Here is a 19,614-nt window from a genome sequence, read left to right on the forward strand (position 1 = left end):
GGTGCATCTCTGTGGCTACTGTGATATTAACCTGCGGGCTGCATTCAGTGAAGGCCGGGGCCGCATGTGGCCAGTTGCCCATGTATGGTCTATAGTAATAGTGTATGGGGGTAACTAGGGATGTCCCGATCACGTTCCTTTGCCCCCTGCTCCCGATCCGATTCCGATCATTTGATTTTGAGCATCGATACCGACACGAACATGTTTATGCCATAATATCACAAATATACAATATCCCAAAAATCACAGACAATTTCCAGTCTAATATCATGATGTGGCTATAAAAATTGATACCGATGATGTCCCCGATCAGATTTTTTTGGCTCCCGATCTGATTCCGATCATTTGGAAATTACGTGATGATCGGCCTATACGATTTCCGATCACACCGATCCGATCGGGACAACCCTAGTGGTAAACATGTCTATAGTTAACCCATTCTGAACGGGAACCCATTTTGGTGTTATAGCATCATGTTATGCTTTAGCTATTGAAAAATAGCAGATCTACAAGCTCATAGCGCGCCACCGAGTCGCGCGCTATGAGCTTGTAGGTCTGCTATTTTTGAAAAATCGAAGAACGACTTGACATTTTTTAAAATCTGATCTCAGGTCAGAATGGGTTAATCAGACCAATGTGTGTCCAGTGGAAACCTCGTATGAATCTGATCTCAGGTCAGAATGGGTTAAGTGCAGTGCACCCTCTCTTCCTCACCGCGTCCTCCTCTCAGCCCAACAGCAGCTCACTGAGCAGCACCTCCCGCTCCCCCAGCAACACGTCCCTCTTCAGGGACGTGCCTTTGTTCAGAACCTTCATCTTGAGCGCCAGGTCGCGCAGCGCGGCGCGGGGCACCGCGTCGAAGAAGAAGTCCTCGTTGAAGACGGGGTGGCGGCTGTTCTTGATGATGGTGCTGCGCTGCCGCTGCGTCTTGCCCGGGTTGAGGTAGAGCGCCACGCAGCAGTTGATGCTCTTGAGGTCGGCGGCGCGGTCGTACAGGTCCTGCGCGGCCAGCACGCGCACGCGCAGCCGCGAGGCCTCCGCGTCGTAGTGGGTGCTCAGCCTCAGCGTGCCGCGGCCACCCTACGGGTTATATACGGGATAATATATGCAGGGACGATGATCGTTATTATCGTGATTAAAAAAATAATAATAATAATAATAATAATAATAATAATAATAATCGTATCGTGGAGATTTTAATTTATTGTGGGATTCTCCTCCGTCGTAAACTATAGGAATTTGCTTTTGATGAGCTGCAAATTCAGTACCATTTATTTTAAACCCTCTATATCAGTGGGTCCCAGAATGGGGTCCGGGGGACCCCCAGGGGTCCTTGAGGGAGTTCCAGGGGGTCCCCATAGCTAAATGATAGTTTGGAACCAAATGGACCCTTATGGGTCTGTAACTCTGAGAGTGTACAAATGTACACTCTCAGAGTTAAATAACATTGATTTTACAATATAAATTGTGGGTCCCAGAGATAGACATGGCATTGAATGGGGGTCCGTATAGCCTAATGCATGTCAAACTGGGGGGTCCCTGAAATGAAACATATAAAAGTAAAGTACAGGTATGTGTACATTTGGTACACTCTTATTTCACTCTATCACTCAAATTTTGGAGAATGTTCCCCCCAGAATAGCGATGCTGGAGGTTGAAGTGGTTGACAAAAAGTCCTTGAGGCACGTCCCACTGGGAGGAGACCAAGGATCACGTCCCACTGGGAGGAGACCCCCGGGGCAGACCAAGGACCACGTCCCACTGGGAGGAGACCCCCGGGCAGACCAAGGACCACGTCCCACTGGGAGGAGACCCCCGGGCAGACCAAGGACCACGTCCCACTGGGAGGAGACCCCCGGGCAGACCAAGGACCACGTCCCACTGGGAGGAGACCCCCGGGCAGACCAAGGACCACGTCCCACTGGGAGGAGACCCCCGGGGCAGACCAAGGACCACGTCCCACTGGGAGGAGACCCCCGGGCAGACCAAGGACCACGTCCCACTGGGAGGAGACCCCCGGGCAGACCAAGGACCACGTCCCACTGGGAGGAGACCCCCGGGCAGACCAAGGACCACGTCCCACTGGGAGGAGACCCCCGGGGCAGACCAAGGACCACGTCCCACTGGGAGGAGACCCCGGGGCAGACCAAGGACCACGTCCCACTGGGAGGAGACCCCCGGGCAGACCAAGGACCACGTCCCACTGGGAGGAGACCCCGGGGCAGACCAAGGACCACGTCCCACTGGGAGGAGACCCCGGGGCAGACCAAGGACCACGTCCCACTGGGAGGAGACCCCCGGGCAGACCAAGGATCACGTCCCACTGGGAGGAGACCCCCGGGGCAGGCCAAGGACCACGTCCCACTGGGAGGAGACCCCCGGGGGGCAGACCAAGGACCACGTCCCACTGGGAGGAGACCCCCGGGCAGACCAAGGACCACGTCCCACTGGGAGGAGACCCCCGGGGGCAGACCAAGGACCACGTCCCACTGGGAGGAGACCCCCGGGGGCAGACCAAGGACCACGTCCCACTGGGAGGAGACCCCCGGGGGCAGACCAAGGACCACGTCCCACTGGGAGGAGACCCCCGGGGGCAGACCAAGGACCACGTCCCACTGGGAGGAGACCCCCGGGGGCAGACCAAGGACCACGTCCCACTGGGAGGAGACCCCGGGGCAGACCAAGGACCACGTCCCACTGGGAGGAGACCCCGGGGCAGACCAAGGACCACGTCCCACTGGGAGGAGACCCCGGGGCAGACCAAGGACCACGTCCCACTGGGAGGAGACCCCCGGGGCAGACCAAGGACCACGTCCCACTGGGAGGAGACCCCGGGGCAGACCAAGGACCACGTCCCACTGGGAGGAGACCCCCGGGGGCAGACCAAGGACCACGTCCCACTGGGAGGAGACCGCCGGGGGCAGACCAAGGACCACGTCCCACTGGGAGGAGACCCCGGGGCAGACCAAGGTTGGAGGAAACACATCGACTCACTGGCCTTGGAACGTCTCGGGATCCCCCTCACTAATGAGAGGGAAGTCTGGAGCACGCTGCCCCCGCGACCCGACTACGGATAAGCGGTTGAAGATGGATGGATAATCGTAACATATAATACGGTCCCGTCGTCCCTACCTTGCGGAGGTTGACGGTGTGCGCTCGCTGCAGCAGGTCCGAGGACCCCCCCGTGGCCACGCCCCTGCCGCCGCCGCCGGGGCTGCTGGCTCCGCCCTTTCTGCCGCGGAAGGGGCTGAGGGAGGGGGAGCAGCGCAGCCGCCGCCGCTGCTCGTTGGGGCTGTTGTCGGCCGAGCTGCACGTCTCGTCTGTGGAGAGAGAGCTGTGGCGCGCCAGGGAGCGCTTGGCACGGAACACCTGGTGGGCCGAGGGGAGGGGTTAGGGTTAGGGAGCGCTTGGCACGGAACACCTGGTGGGCCGGGAGGGGTTAGGGTTAGGGAGCGCTTGTGGCACAGGGCAGCTGGTGGGCGGGGAGGGGTTAGGGTTAGGGAGCGCTTGTGGCACGGGGCACCTGGTGGGCGGGAGGGGTTAGGGTTAGGGAGCGCTTGGCACGGAACACCTGGTGGGGGGAGGGGTTAGGGTTAGGGAGCGCTTGTGGCACGGGTCACCTGGTGGGCGGGGAGGGGTTAGGGTTAGGGAGCGCTTGGCACGGAACACCTGGTGGGGCGGGAGGGGTTAGGGTTAGGGAGCGCTTGGCACGGAACACCTGGTGGGTCGGGAGGGGTTAGGGTTAGGGAGCGCTTGGCACGGAACACCTGGTGGGTCGGGAGGGGTTAGGGTTAGGGAGCGCTTGGCACGGAACACCTGGTGGGTCGGGAGGGGTTAGGGTTAGGGAGCGCTTGGCACGGGGCACCTGGTGGGCGGGAGGGGTTAGGGTTAGGGAGCGCTTGTGGCACGGGTCACCTGGTGGGCGGGGAGGGGTTAGGGTTAGGGAGCGCTTGGCACGGAACACCTGGTGGGGTGGGAGGGGTTAGGGTTAGGGAGCGCTTGTGGCACGGGGCACCTGGTGGGCGGGAGGGGTTAGGGTGAGGGAGCGCTTGTGGCACGGGGCACCTGGTGGGCCGAGGGGCATATATGAATACCGGATGAAATTATATCAATACACATCTGGCACAGAACATATTACCTTGAAAAACCACCACATGCAGCTAAACACATCAATCAGTCAGTCAGTCAGTCAGTCAGTCAGTCAGTCAGTCAGTCATTCAGTCATGTTTTGCCATGGGCCATTGTCGGCATTTATCATTCCAGTGTGACTTTTACCAGTGTGAAAATTATATGTAATTGGCCACCGACCCCCCATCTGAAAATATGTTGTTCCAGGGACCCCCATCTGAAAATATGTTGTTCCAGGGACCCCCCCCCCCCCCCCCCCCCCCCCCCAGAAGCAAAGATTTGAGTTTAAAACTGAAACTCTGTAATAATATATATTCAAAGATTTCAGGCACATTTTCACGATTTTTTCTAAAATAGCAGACCCGCGTATATATGAACTTGTAGATCTGCTATTTTTCAACAGCTAAAGTATAACATGATGCTTCAAACACCAAAAGGGGTTCCCGCCCAAAATGGGTTAAATGGCATTTGTAATAATTCGTCTGTCACCCGCTTCGAATGTGATGAAGCGATAATCACCATGGTTACTTATATCACTCCAATAATAATAATAATAATCACCATGGTTACTTATATCACTCCAATAATAATAATAATAATCACCATGGTTACTTATATCACTCCAATAATAATAATAATAATCACCATGGTTACTTATATCACTCCAATAATAATAATAATAATCACCATGGTTACTTATATCACTCCAATAATAATAATAATAATCACCATGGTTACTTATATCACTCCAATAATAATAATAATAATCACCATGGTTACTTATATCACTCCAATAATAATAATAATAATCACCATGGTTACTTATATCACTCCAATAATAATAATAATAATCACCATGGTTACTTATATCACTCCAATAATAATAATAATAATCACCATGGTTACTTATATCACTCCAATAATAATAATAATAATCACCATGGTTACTTATATCACTCCAATAATAATAATAATCACCATGGTTACTTATATCACTCCAATAATAATAATAATAATCACCATGGTTACTTATATCACTCCAATAATAATAATAATAATCACCATGGTTACTTATATCACTCCAATAATAATAATAATAATCACCATGGTTACTTATATCACTCCAATGCAGTTGAGCCAGCAGGCTAACCTGGAGCAGCATGTGACCTGTCTGTGATCAGGAAACGTGACATTACTGCCACGGAACCCAAAACATCATGAAACTGACTTACGTGGCCGCGGTTAAGACTAATATGAGGTGAGGTTATGCACGCACGCACGCACGCACGCGCGAGCGCGCACACACACACACACACACACACACACAGAGTCAAGCTAAAATACAGGAGCTCATTTTACACTTTGCAATTTGTTTATATCGCCTGCTATGAGGACATTCAAACTATGGAATATGGAATAATCAAATGTTAGCACCAGAGAACAAGAGTGAGTCTCCTCTATATTTATTTTTTTACATGTCAAACGTTCCGTCTATCCAGCCTTCCGTCATTGCCATATAAGGTGAACCTTATTATCGCGTTGCGTTCCTGGAATAACATATTTTCAGCAGCAGCCAATTACATAATCATTTCTGGGGTTCTTGACATGAAATATTGATCACCACTGTCGGGTAGGACCACTACCAGTTGACCTGTAGTACGTCTCATGGTCGGGGGGGTAGGACCACTACCAGTTGGCCTGTAGTAAGTCTCATGGTCGGGGGGGTAGGACCAAGTCTCATGGGATTTGTTTATAAACATTTTGGTATTTGTTTATAAACATTTGTGATTTGTTTATAAACATTTGTGATTTGTTTATAAACATTTGTGATTTGTTTATAAACATTTTGGGATTTGTTTATAAACATTTGGGATTTGTTTACAAACATTTGGGATTTGTTTATAAACATTTGGGATTTGTAAGTCTCATGGGGGGGGTAGGACCACTACCAGTTGGCCTGTAGTAAGTCTCATGGTCGGGGGGGTAGGACCAAGTCTCATGGGATTTGTTTATAAACATTTTGGTATTTGTTTATAAACATTTGTGATTTGTTTATTAACATTTGTGATTTGTTTATAAACATTTGTGATTTGTTTATAAACATTTGTGATTTGTTTATAAACATTTTGGCTATTGGCTCCACTGCCCCCCTGGTGTGAGTGTGTGTGTATGTGGGTTGTGTTATGACGCGCAATATTATATATTACATTTTCCAGTGACCCTCGGGATTTAATTAAAAAGGCCTTAATTAAAGAGTGCCACAGTTGTTGCATTTTACCAGTTTTTCAATTAAATTAAATCTAAATCCAATTAGACACCCTGGAGTCGTTTTATGTGCAATGGTGTATTTACTTTGTATTTAGAATGTCTTCCTGGAGGCTGAACCCTTGACAGTCAAACGGGCCAATGAAATAAACACTGATAGTGTGACGTATATCTATATCGCACGGGACGCACCCACCCACGCACCTCCCCCTCGTCATGTTTTTCTAAATACCACAACCTTTGTGGGCGGAGCTGTCACATGCACACGTGTGAACTGAACATGGCGCCTGCAGTTTGCTGCTCTGTGCCTCTACTGTGTGACAGCTTTTCAAACAGTCATTTCACACATTAACACACCACACTCCACACATTACCAGTTCACAGCAGAGCAGACGTCCATTAGATTGTTTATCGTTAGACAGGAAGCAAGTAGATGTCACTCACGTCGGGTCCTCGGGATTAATCAAGGAAACCACAAACCAGCTCTGCTGTTCTCAAGGAATCCAGGTTCAGGTTGTTTCTTTTATAATCACAGTGGTCAGGCTTTGATTCGGAGTGTAGTGTGCATTATTCTTGTTGGCTGTTGTAGTCAATATGTAATAATTATACGAGGCTGTATAAAGGCAGGAATTAGAAGTATCTGTTGTGTCGCGCTGGAAGTCATGCTACCATGTCTGTCTATAATTACAAGTGACTTGCTTGGGCTTGTTTTCATTATAAGTAACTTGCAGGGGAGATGTGGTTGACTTGACCAATGGTTCATGTGAAGGACCCTCAGATTAATATGTTGTTAAAAGGATTGGTATTGTTGAAACGGGGGGGGGGTCATGGACAGGACAGGGGGGTCATGGACAGGTCAGGGGGGGTCATGGACAGGACAGGGGGGTCATGGACAGGTCAGGGGGGTCATGGACAGGTCAGGAGGTCATGGACAGGTCAGACAGGGGGGTCATGCTGAGGTCCGGGGGGGTCATGCTGAGGTCAGGGGGGGTCATGCTGAGGTCAGGGGGGTCGCGGCGGGCTCACCTTAGCCTGCGTCTCCTGGCTGATGGAGCGGAGGATGGAGGCGGAGCGGGACAGCAGCGGGGAGGTGAAGGGCGACGACTCGCCCGACGAGCAGGTGTCGCTCTCGCCGCCGCTGAAGTAGCGGTAGGGGCTGTCGGCGGGCGCCAGGGTGGCCCCGCCCCCCGCAGTGGGGCCACGCCTCTGGGCGTTGGGCGAGGTGAGCGGGCTGGCGCCCGGGTCGCTGTGGAACAGGCTCTCCTTGCGGCGGGTGTGGGGCGACTCCACCAGCGTGGAGAACCCGTAGGACGTCTGGGCCTTGGGGACGTAGGGCAGAGACATGGCCGTCTGGGACAGCGGGTCGGCGTTGGTGTTGGGGGTGTCCGGGGGGTCCGCGGGGCTGTTGGATAAAACAACCACTCGCCACAGTTTAACACCCATCCTGGTCCACTCGCCACAGTTTAACACCCATCCTGGTCCACTCGCCACAGTTTAACACCCATCCTGGCCCGGGAAACCCCGTTTGGTGTTCCGAGCATTATGCTATGCTTTAGATATTGAAAAATCACACCTGTGTGAACCAAGTGGTGCAACTCCCCTCTCTCTCTCTCTCTCTCTCTCTCATTAGAGACACAGCACTACCCCTCTCTCTGTTTCTGGCGCCCCCTACTGGTATAAATAAGTAACATACTCGTGCTCATTGACGTACACACGTACACAAACAGGTACATGGACATTGCGAGCTGGTTGTAGAAGTGGTTGCACCACTTAAAAATAGCAGATCTACAAGCTCGTAGCGCGGCACTCAAGCTCGTAGCGCGGCACTGTGTAGGTCTGCTATTGTTTTTGTCTGCTATTATTTTTTCCCTGGAACAACATATTTTTAGATGGGGTTCGGCAGCCAATTTAATAAAATCTATGGGGTCCTTGACATGAAATCATTTGAGAACCACTAATATAGAAACATAGGTTTTCCAGAAAACTGTCAAGATTTGTATAGACCTCAGGTCTAAATGGGTTAAAGCAGAATATAAATAGCAGCAAATAACATGCATTTTAAAAGTGTTTTTAATATTTAATATCATCTTTTCTATGTCCCTCAAACTTATTTCTAAGTTGCTGCAGATTATTTAGTATTTGAGTCATTATAATACTGATGCTAGATAAAACCAGGCTTGTTTCCATTACATGCCAGCTTGGAAAATCAACAATGGCGGACATTGTAAACAAAGTGGAAATGCAAATTTGGAACTGAAGACTGAAGAAGAGGAGGAATTATACAAAGTAGGGTGACACTGAGGACATCACGATGAGGACAAAGTCAGTTGAGCTGTTCCTGAGAGCAATTTCCATTAAAGCACCTATAATGATATGACATGAAAGCCTGATTGTTCAAAATTGCTCATTTGTGGGGATGGAAAACACATAATGGGAGCCCCAAAAACACACAAAATAAATTGAAAAAGTTGAATTTTGTTATGTTATTGACTCATCGTCATGCAATTTATTGTGATGCCTGGACCCATTTAGACCTGAGGCCGCATCCGTGTCACCTTATAGCTTATAACCACTTAACCATCTTTTTAAACTTTAGCTGCTATACGAGCTTGTAGGTCTGCTATTTTATTTCAATCGTGAAATTGTGGCTCAAATCTTTGAATATATATATTCTTTAAACTCAAATATTTGTTTCTCTCATGGGGCTCCTTGACATGAAATAGTTTATGAACCACTGATATAGATTATAGAAACTGTCTGCACTGCTTAGAGAACTCACCACCTTCAGCTCCTTCTCGCAGCAAAACACAGGCGTGCCGTTATAGTGACAGTAACGCACACCCTCTCGTGTAATATTGCTTAAATAAATTCCTTATACTTAGCATCATGTTATGCTTCAGCTATTGAAAAATAGCAGATCTACAAGCTCATAGCGCGCCACCGAGTGGCGCGCTACGAGCTTGTAGGTCTGCTATTTTTGAAAAATCGAAAAAACGACTGTGACATTTTTAGAATCTGATCTCAGGTCAGAATGGGTTAATCAGACCAGTGTGTGTGTCCAGTGGAAAACCTCGTATGAATCTGATCTCAGGTCAGAATGGGTTAATCAGACCAGTGTGTGTCCACAGTGGAAACCTCGTATATGAATCTGATCTCAGGTCAGAATGGGTTGAATAAATTCCTTTATACTTACTTGTCCACGCTCTCTATCTGGATGATGTGTCGGTTGGCCGACCTCACCAGGCTGCGGCTGAAGAGGGGGCTCTTGAGGGGGCTCCTCGGCGCCCCCTTGTGGCCGCGGCTGCAGAGGGCCTCGTGGTCCGACCGCGAGGGCCCCACGAGGCCCCCACGCCGCTGGGGCTCCGGGGTCAGCAGGAGGAGCGGGTCGGGCTCCGCTTCGAGGCCGGCGGGATGCTTCGGGGGGATGAAGAAGTCGGGGATCTTGGCCGGCGTCAGGACGTTGGCGTAGACGAAGACGGGAACGCCCTGCTGCAGCTCCGGCTCCTGATTGGAGGAGGAGGAGGAGGAGGCGGAGCTCTGGGTCTTCTTGGACCCGCAGCGCTCCACGGAGCCTCGCAGTTTGTCCAGCAGCCACATGGAGCCTTCAGGGGCGGGGAGAGCAGAGCATGGTTTACTGAAGTAAAGTGCACATCTATAGGGCTGTATTTTGCGTGTCTTAAGTACCAGGTCTTATTCCCTAACTTGAGTAAACTAAAGACCTGGAGGCGTGGTCAATGCTCTTTGGCCACTCAGAATAGCCAAAGGGCATCATGGAACCCCCCATTTGGTTTCATCCTGCATCATGGAACCCCCTGGAGGACCCCCTGCGGGGGTCCCTGCAGACCCCACGCTGAGAACATCTGTCCAACAGCGTATATGGAACGCTAATGATGAGCAGAAGGAGGTTTTGCTTTAATATAATTCAGTGCAGGTTCCTAAACTTTATCACGTCAAGGACCCCCACATTGACACTAATCAGCCCCGCGGACCCCCATTTGAAAAACATAATATGCCAATTAAGGACCCCCATGAGAGAAGAGTTTTACGGCTCTAGCAGTGATTCTCAACCCGTTTCATTTCAAGGACCCCCAGTTTGACATTAGTCTAGTACGGATGCTCATATTTAATGACATTATAATCTCTGGGACCCCCAATTTATTATTGTAAAATCAATGTTAATCTAACTCTGAGAGTGTTAATCTAACTCTGAGAGTGTACAGTAACACTCTGAGTGTTACAGACCCATAAGGGTCCATTTGGTTCCTAGAACTATATATCATTTAGCATGGGGACCCCCTGGAACCGGTACCCGCGGCCCTGGGGGTCCCCGGACCGCACTTTGGGAACCACTGGCACTGGCTTATATCTTACAAAAAAACACACTGATAAATAAAGGCATTTTTTTTGCGTTATTTTTCAGTGCTCCCTGTTTAATTAACGGCCTGTCATTAAAGCCACGCGCAGAACAAATGTAACAGTCTGATTCAATGGAATTAATGAGAGGCACAAACACCACTTGACGGTGAAGCCAATTAAGGCACGTATAAGATCTCCACCATCCAAATGTCTCACACAACTTTAATTAAGATGCGAAAAAATAGCCTATATAGGCTATAAGCCTGTCTGTGCACTGGAAAAGGACATATTTGATATAACATTTAGCGAACTCATAAGCGATAGGGAAATGTCAATTAGGCTATTTAAAACCATGTTTGCAAATAAAGTAACAGAGAACGCACGGAAATGTGGACTCCAACACAAACGTGTGTCATTGTAAATAAACGTCCTAAATTACAAGACACGCGTGTTCAACTTTATCTGAACGTCAACCTACCTGTTGGGTCAACAGCGCTGCTGCGGGGCTTCCAGTCAATGCGCCCCGGGCACGGCACCGCGCGGCGTTCCTCCGCTCCAAGCAATCTCTCCAATCAATCCCGCGCGTAAAATGCGGCTGCACCGACTATACAGAGCCGAGTGGTCGCGTGCCAAACCGCTTTACGAGCGCGTGCGTGCGTGCGTTGCTCCCGAGTCCCCCCCTCCTCAAACTGTCGTGCACGCGACCACTCGGCTCTCTGTCGACGTCTCTCGGTTGGTTTAACGTCAATGTGAGATTACTGTGTCTTCTAACGAAGCCAAAGGAAGGGAGAGATGTGAGCGTGTTGGAACAGCCTGCACGCGCTGCGTATATGCATGCACATGCAGGCGCAACAGTTCACACACACACACACACACACACACACACACACACACACACACACACACACACACACACACACAGTCACACAGTCACACACACACACACACACACACACACACGCGCGCTCGTGTCAAGCGTTAAAACAGCTCCGCCTGTGAAGTGTTCGTTAATTGGGTGTTTTTCTTTTCATTCCTCGCCTCAGTGACTCGGAACAGAAAGGTTCTCTTTAAAGTGGGGTCTGGGGACCCCCTGCATGTCGGGGTTCCATGCAGGGGGTCCTCAGGGGGGGTCCTCAGCTAAAAAAAGTGTGCATATAGGGAGGGTCTATCAACATGCAGTTAAAATAGCCGATCTACAAGCCCACAATGAGAGTTGAGATGAGAGATGAGAGTTGTTCCCACGGATACGGGTAACAACTCTAGCAAGACGTCACCGCAGTGACGTCACAGCGATGTCACCAAGACTATGTATAACGACCGTGGGCCTAAATCAGGATATAGGCAGATTCAGATCGACATTAGTGAGACTATACTTTACGTCGCTACTAGAATCCTATACTCTCAAGAGCTGCTATATTCTGCCCTACCAAGAGAAGTTGGCCCCTATATAACCACGTGACCAGGCCATCAGATTCTAGGCTATACTGCGCATCCTTGGTTACAATTAATGTTAAATAGATCTGCAAAATAAAGAAAGAAAAGGAAGGGGAAACCAATAATAGAATAGAATAGAAAACATAATTTGCTTTAAAAAAAAGATTTTAACAACTCCAATCCCTGCACGCATTGCACAACATTTTCAGATGCGGGGGTTTGCTACTATAGCCTATATGTCTCCCTATATGCCTATATATTCAAAGATTTTTGCCACATTTTCACAATTTTTGAAAAATAGCAGATCTACAAGTTCATAGCGCGGCACCGAGTGCCGCACTACGAGCTTGTAGATCTGCTTTTTTCAATAGCTAAAGTACAGTATATCATAATGCTTGAAACACCAAAAGGGGTTCCTGCAGCCCAGAATGGTAAAAGCATCAATATGCAATATAGAAATGCTCTGTTACATACAGTACAAGTAAAAGTCCAGCTTTCAAAATGTACTTTCCTCTGAGATGTCATGGAAGTATACTGTATGTATAGGCAAAAAGTGTTGGAAATTGTAAATACTTACTTTTTAATAAAGTAAAAAATAAATACCTAAATATTGTACTTAAGTGCCGTAATTGAGTAAAATGTATTCTATAGTTACTTTCCAAAATATATAGCTGTATGTAAATATACATACCGTCACATCAGAAGAATAAAGGATAATGTGGAGGAACAGAAGTGTGCTGTTTGTCATCATAGGACTGCTTTATGCATATTGTTGTTGTCATGGCCTACACACATCTATTTATAGTTCCTATGTCCAAACTGAACATGCTACAGTATGTACAGTATGTGAATCCGTGAGTCATTAAAGCAATTCTTTCTTTTTCTTTGGCAATGAATCTATAACCATCTTATTAGTTTCCATATAATAAAATGTTGCCATCTGGATCGTTAGTTTGCTGTATTTCAAATAATCTGGACACGGGACTATTACCAGAAGAGACAAAACCTGAGGCATGAAAACATTAAAATTAAAAGGCTTCTAAATCCTAACAGTTTCCTGAAAAACCTATGTTTCTATGTCAGTGGTGCTCAACCTCTTTCACGTCAAGGACCCCCAGGGAATTATCAGTATTTGGCAATTGAAAATATGTCGTTCCAGGGATGATCCCTGAGGGATCCCCGCAGAAGCAATTCCATAAAGTGGGGGCTCTGTCCCCTCCGGTCTTCTTTTTTACCCTAAGGTTTACATTAACACATTGAGAGAGAGAGAGAGAGAGAGAGAGAGAGAGATTAACCCAAGCTAACCTTTCCTATATGATGTCGATCTATTTCTGACAGAGAATGTTCCAATTCTCATGGTTTTGTATGGTTACAGTTTTCTCTGAATTGCAACGTGTTTACAGTTACACATTTAATTTTACATGACGGTACAGCATTATTTTTGTCTTGATTGTTTTTCGTTCCACTTTTGCTTTCGCAACGTGAACGGATGACAGACAGACAGACAGACAGACAGACAGACAGACATGCAAATGACACCACTACACCAGTGTAGTTAAAGACCTGTGGTGGAATACCACAATGCCAGTTACCGTGGCAACCATAGCAAAACAGACGTAAAGATCGTCAGGATGCGTGTGTGCGTGCGTGTTTGGGTGTGTGTGCGTGTGTGCGTGCGTGTTTGGGTGTGTGTGTGTGTGTCCTACAGTCAGCTTATGCTATAAGATACAATATGATACATTATATATAAGACACGATATAAGGTATATTTTCAGATAAATCAGGGGTCGCAGCGCGACGTGTTGTGAGCTTGTAGATCGGCTATTTTCCGCATGCAACTACAATTATTTATACTGAATCTCTTGTCCACTTTTCCCTTCCTAACATTTTAGTCTATTTTGTTGACGAAATTGCCTAGAACTGGTATTAAGTATAAATGGTAAATTGCACACACAATCATTTCAACTTCAAGGAACGGGGCTGAGCTTTGTATAGAGAAAGTACAGCATTATATTTATTTTGTATACATTGACCACTTCAACCCTATAGCATCCCTATTCTGAGGGGAACATTAGCCGACAATAGCATGCAGATATAAACCACAAAACATTGTCAAGTGGGCTGCGCCAGGCGTTATTGTGAGCTTGTAGATCGGCAACCTTCGGCAAAGAGGTTTGATGTAGGGGAGAAAAAGAGCAGACACTAGTTAAGTGTTGAGTGTTTAAGTTAACTCTCTGGGAATACAAAATTAATCCAACAAAACGCTGCACATCGACAGGACTGTCAAACAAGCCTACAAAGCGATCAATGAAAATGTTTAATCTGCAACACAATTTCATACAGGGGGCCCCTGCTTCATTAACCTGACGCTGCCAGATGAGGGCGGTATTGGGGAAACATATTCCCCAACACAACACTCATCTGGGATCTCTGACGGAGTTGAGCTGAGTCAGATCTGCTTCGTACCGAACCAATCAGCGTGAGCTAAGGGCGGGATATGTGAAAAAGCGGATGTGAAGCTATACAGACACGTCAATATGATTGGTTGTGTTTGCACGCCCACACGGTGATAGACAGACGGTCCCATCCAATCATCTACCAAGTATCTTGAAAAAAAGGAACAGCCCCGTCATCGAATTGGCTCCCGAGATCCCAGATCCAAATAAGCTGTTAAACAAATTTGTGTAGCAAGCTTCTTGGATCTGGCAGCGTCAGGTTACTGCTTCATCTCCCTTGGACTGAAAAAAGAAAAACGTTGAAGACCCCTCTTCTCCATTGAAATCGATTGTATATGGCCGCCCTAATACTTTGAATACCTTCTACACTGTCTGGGGCAGAAGTATATATATTTACAGGTGCCCACTGCCTACATTGTCACAGGGGAGGGTATAATTATACTGGCACACTGGCATGGGTGTGAAAGAGGATTTTGGTCAAATAAAAGTCCCCTCACATCTCTGTATGCAAACGACATCCCGCACATAATTCTACATTCATTCAAACTCTGTAATCTGACTGCATGGTGGAGAGAGTCTGGGAGATTAGGTGGGTTGTCGCTCTGATTCTAATGATCACTGCAACGTCCTGCATGTAATTCTAACTATAAATGCACCAAGTCTACTGTATGTACGTCTGTACGTCACCCCACCGACTTCAAATTCGACACACGCGTTCCACCCCGCCACAGGGGGGGGTGGTGCAGTGTCCGCTGTCGAGTCGGTCCGGACCCACGGTTGTCCAGAACCGCCACAAAAACTCCTCTGCCCGAGCTCTGGACCGGGCCCACTGCCCAGTGTCCATATATGGAGCTCTGGACAGGGCCCACTGCCCAGTGTCCATATATGGAGCTCTGGACAGGGCCCACTGCCCAGTGTCCATATATGGAGCTCTGGACAGGGCCCACTGCCCAGTGTCCATATATGGAGCTCTGGACCGGGCCCACTGCCCATATATGGAGCTGGCCTGTTCTGACATCATTCCGACATCACACTTCAATACGAGACAGTCAAATCATTTACATCTCCCAGAGTTCCGTACTGCTCTGTGTCAGTTCTCCATCAGATACACCGTACTGCTCTGTGTCAGTTCTCCATCAGAGGCCCATCAGGGCCCAGCTGGAACACCTAAGCAATCGCATCAAATTCTACTTAATTAAAAAAATTCAAACATAAGTTTAGGACCCACTTAATTGACCAGATCACCTAATTATATTTCTTTGTATCATCTATTCTTTTCTCTAATCATGTAAATAACCAAAAATTCTAATCATGTTCTTGTTGTGTTTTTGTTTTGTTTTGTTTATGTTTTATATACTGCAATAATATTTTCTGGATATTCTATATCCCATAAACAATGTTTCATTTTAATTGATATAGGTAGAGGCCTCGTATAAGCCCCTTGGGCTTTTTTGCCTCAGCCTAGCACCTTACCCTTCTCATATTTATATGTTCACTGTGTTTGTTTTATACTGTGCTGAATAAATAAATACAAATACAAAATAGCATAGATGTCATGTGTGGGCATGCCAGACAAAGAACTCTGCATGATACGGACACAGACATAATATCTGGGTGGGGCATACTGTACTTCCATCATTCCAAGTAGGCCAGCGCCCAACGGACACCACTCTAGTATTTCAAAAGAAGAACGTTTAAAAGTTAAAAGGACCACTTCACCACTTTTCAACCTTTTTTCTACTCGGTCTGTGTCTCATAGGAGGGCTGTGGGCAGTTCAGAAACCGTCCTCCAGTGACATCATCGATGGGGAATACAAGCTAATAATAGAAACTGCAGGCTTTCTAGTCCTGAAAAGTTGCAATGCGAAAATGGACCTTCTGCCTCATGACCACTTTCGGCACGGCAAGCACATTACAACCAGATATTCCATCTGAACCAAGGCTTGATGTCCTCCTAGGGGATCCACCACATTGTTGCCAGGTTACGGCAGTAACATAATCCAACTGGTGATGACAGCTTTGGCAACAGATAATAAATCCCATGGAATATGCACCATATAGTCTGCGGTTAACGTTTGGAGTAAATTGTACTTTCTAGGAATGCACAAACTTTCCTACAAATTTTGACTCAAGCTACATCTATGAAGACCTTTCTTTCTTTCTTTCTTTCTTTTTTACGCATTTTGAGTTGGATTCAGTCGGGTTTATTCTCTCAGAGAGACATGCCAGTCAAAGAGACAGATAGACAGAGTCAGTCACATGGCTGTGCTTCAAGCCAGCGACACGTACGGCACACATCAGTGTCAGGGGATTTAACCCATTCTGACCTGAGATCAGATTCATACGAGGTTTCCACTGGACACACACTGGTCTGATGAACCCATTCTTACCTGAGATCAGATTCTAAAAATGTCAGTCGTTCTTCGATTTTTCAAAAATAGCAGACCTACAAGCTCGTAGCGCGCCACTCGGTGGCGCGCTATGAGCTTGTAGATCTGCTATTTTCCAATAGCTAAAGCATAACATGATGCTATAACACCAAAATGGATTCCCGTTCAGAATGGGTTAACAGAACAGAACGTCAGCAGTAGTATTTTGCTGCAGGCACGAATTTACAGTCACTAATAAAAAACAGCTTACAGGCCTTCCTTAATAACAGCATCTCTGGCATACACAGAAACAGCAGGCCTCATAAACAGATGATCCAACAGAGGAGACAACGGGGCTTTTAAAACAAGAAGACTAAGGCGAACATGAGGGACAACAACAACAACAACACAGGACGCTGCTGGAGTGCAATGATGAATTCCAATTCTCTATATTTTCTCAAATACCGGTACGTGGACCGGTGCCCCTCTGTGAGACATGCGCAGCGGCAGGATGGGAACCGCAAGGTTGCCAGTGTGGCATATTATTTTGGGGACACTCCATAGTCCCTATAGTACCATGCATAGTGTAAGAGCCATTATGTAAGAGCCTAATGTGTTGCTGATTGACAGTGTCACTGCAGCTTGGTGGTCAGTGTCTGGGCCAGCCCAGGTATTTAACCATCAGGCTCCTGATCAGGCACAGGTGTTGGCAGTGGCAGACGGCAGAGGCTAACAGTTTTCTACTGTGTTCAGGAGGGCTGGTCCCCCCTGTGTTTGTGTTACCGTTTCTTTCTTATTATTCTATCTGTATGTTGTATAGGAAAATGACTGCAGAGAATAAAGCACAGTTAAATTCAACAGACATGGAGATCAGTTTGTACTGCATGGAGATCAGTTTGTACTGCATGGAGATCAGTTTGTACTGCATGGAGATCAGTTTGTACTGCATGGAGATCAGTTTGTACTGCATGGAGATCAGTTTGTACTGCATGGAGATCAGTTTGTACTGCATGGAGATCAGTTTGTACTGCATGGAGATCAGTTTGTACTGCATGGAGATCAGTTTGTACTGCATGGCACACGTCAGAACTTCCACCTGTGCCGTCTGCAACCAGCAGTGCCATTAAGTGTAGTCCCTATAGTACCATGCATAGTGTAAGAGCCATTATGGCCTAATGTTTTGCTGATTGACAGTGTCACTGCAGCTTGGTGGTCAGCGTCTGGGCCAGCCCAGGTATTTAACCACCAGGCTCCTGATCAGGCTCAGGTGTTGCCAGTTGGCAGACGGCAGAGGCTAACAGCTTTCTACTGTGTTCAGGAGGGCTGGTCCCCCCTGTGTTTGTTACCGTTTCTTTCTTATTATTTTATCTGTATGTTGTATAGGAAAATGACTGCAGAGAATAAAGCAAAGTTAAATTCAACAGACATGTTGTGGAGATCAGTTTGTACTGCATGGAGATCAGTTTGTACTGCATGGAGATCAGTTTGTACTGCATGGAGATCAGTTTGTACTGCATGGAGATCAGTTTGTACTGCATGGAGATCAGTTTGTACTGCATGGAGATCAGTTTGTACTGCATGGAGATCAGTTTGTACTGCATGGAGATCAGTTTGTACTGCATGGAGATCAGTTTGTACTGCATGGAGATCAGTTTGTACTGCATGGAGATCAGTTTGTACTGCATGGAGATCAGTTTGTACTGCATGGAGATCAGTTTGTACTGCATGGAGATCAGTTTGTACTGCATGGAGATCAGTTTGTACTGCATGGAGATCAGTTTCTACTGCATGGAGATCAGTTTGTACTGCATGGAGATCAGTTTGTACTGCATGGAGATCAGTTTGTACTGCATGGAGATCAGTTTGTACTGCATGGAGATCAGTTTGTACTGCATGGCACACGTCAGAACTTCCACCTGTGCCGTCTGCAACCAGCAGTGCCATTAAGTGTAGGACTTTAGGCACTGCACTGAAAACTGGGAGAGCACTCGAAGAAAGTTGTGACACGGTATAGACGGATTGACGCAGTGGTGTTTTCCTCAGAGATGGTTTATTTCAGACTCAGAGACAGAGTACCAAATACAGCATATAGCCTTATAGCTCTCACATGGAGCCTGCATGGCTGAGCTGAGCTAAGCTGAGCACTGTGGTGGTGGCCAGCTGCCCCAAACCTTTACATTCAGAGTTACCTATACTGTATACTACATGGGCTGGTGTACACAGACACGGGAAATCACTGGCAACTCCTTACTTAAGAATGCTAATATAGCCCCGACATGTATAATATGTTTGATCAGCTGGTCAGGAAGAAACTTGCAGAGGGACAGAGGAGAGAGAAACAGATCAGTGGAATGCATGCCTTAAGACCCCCTGCAGGCCAGTTAAAGTGAGCTGAATATAGTATGCCATAATGATGCAGTTATTAAATGAGGTGTAGCGGTTCGTTGGGGTGAGCTGGCGCCGGGGTGCCAGTCAGAGACCCAGTGAAATAATAACAGCCCCAACCACCGTATACAAGGGATAGACAAATAAATACTGTATATCAACCCCTGAACAAACAGTAGACACACAATAACACCATACAGAATCATGAAGGAAACACGCGC

At 47.4% G+C, this 19,614-nt stretch overlaps 1 protein-coding gene across 1 annotated transcript; it reads right to left on the reverse strand.

Moving 5' to 3' along the window:
* Positions 1-726: 726 nt before the first annotated feature.
* Positions 727-18,777, reverse strand: LOC308326304 (C2 calcium-dependent domain-containing protein 4C-like; the record flags this gene model as incomplete). Its single annotated transcript, XM_080779110.1, has 5 exons — positions 727-1,080; positions 3,133-3,369; positions 7,420-7,795; positions 9,587-9,995; positions 18,435-18,777. The coding sequence occupies 5 exons, from the start codon at positions 18,775-18,777 to the stop codon at positions 727-729; spliced, it is 1,719 nt and encodes a 572-aa protein (XP_080635236.1).
* Between the last annotated feature and the right edge of the window lie 837 nt (positions 18,778-19,614).

The sequence above is a fragment of the Protomyctophum bolini genome (assembly GCF_963924005.1).
Source record: "Protomyctophum bolini genome assembly, chromosome: 12".
Taxonomy (NCBI): domain Eukaryota; kingdom Metazoa; phylum Chordata; class Actinopteri; order Myctophiformes; family Myctophidae; genus Protomyctophum; species Protomyctophum bolini.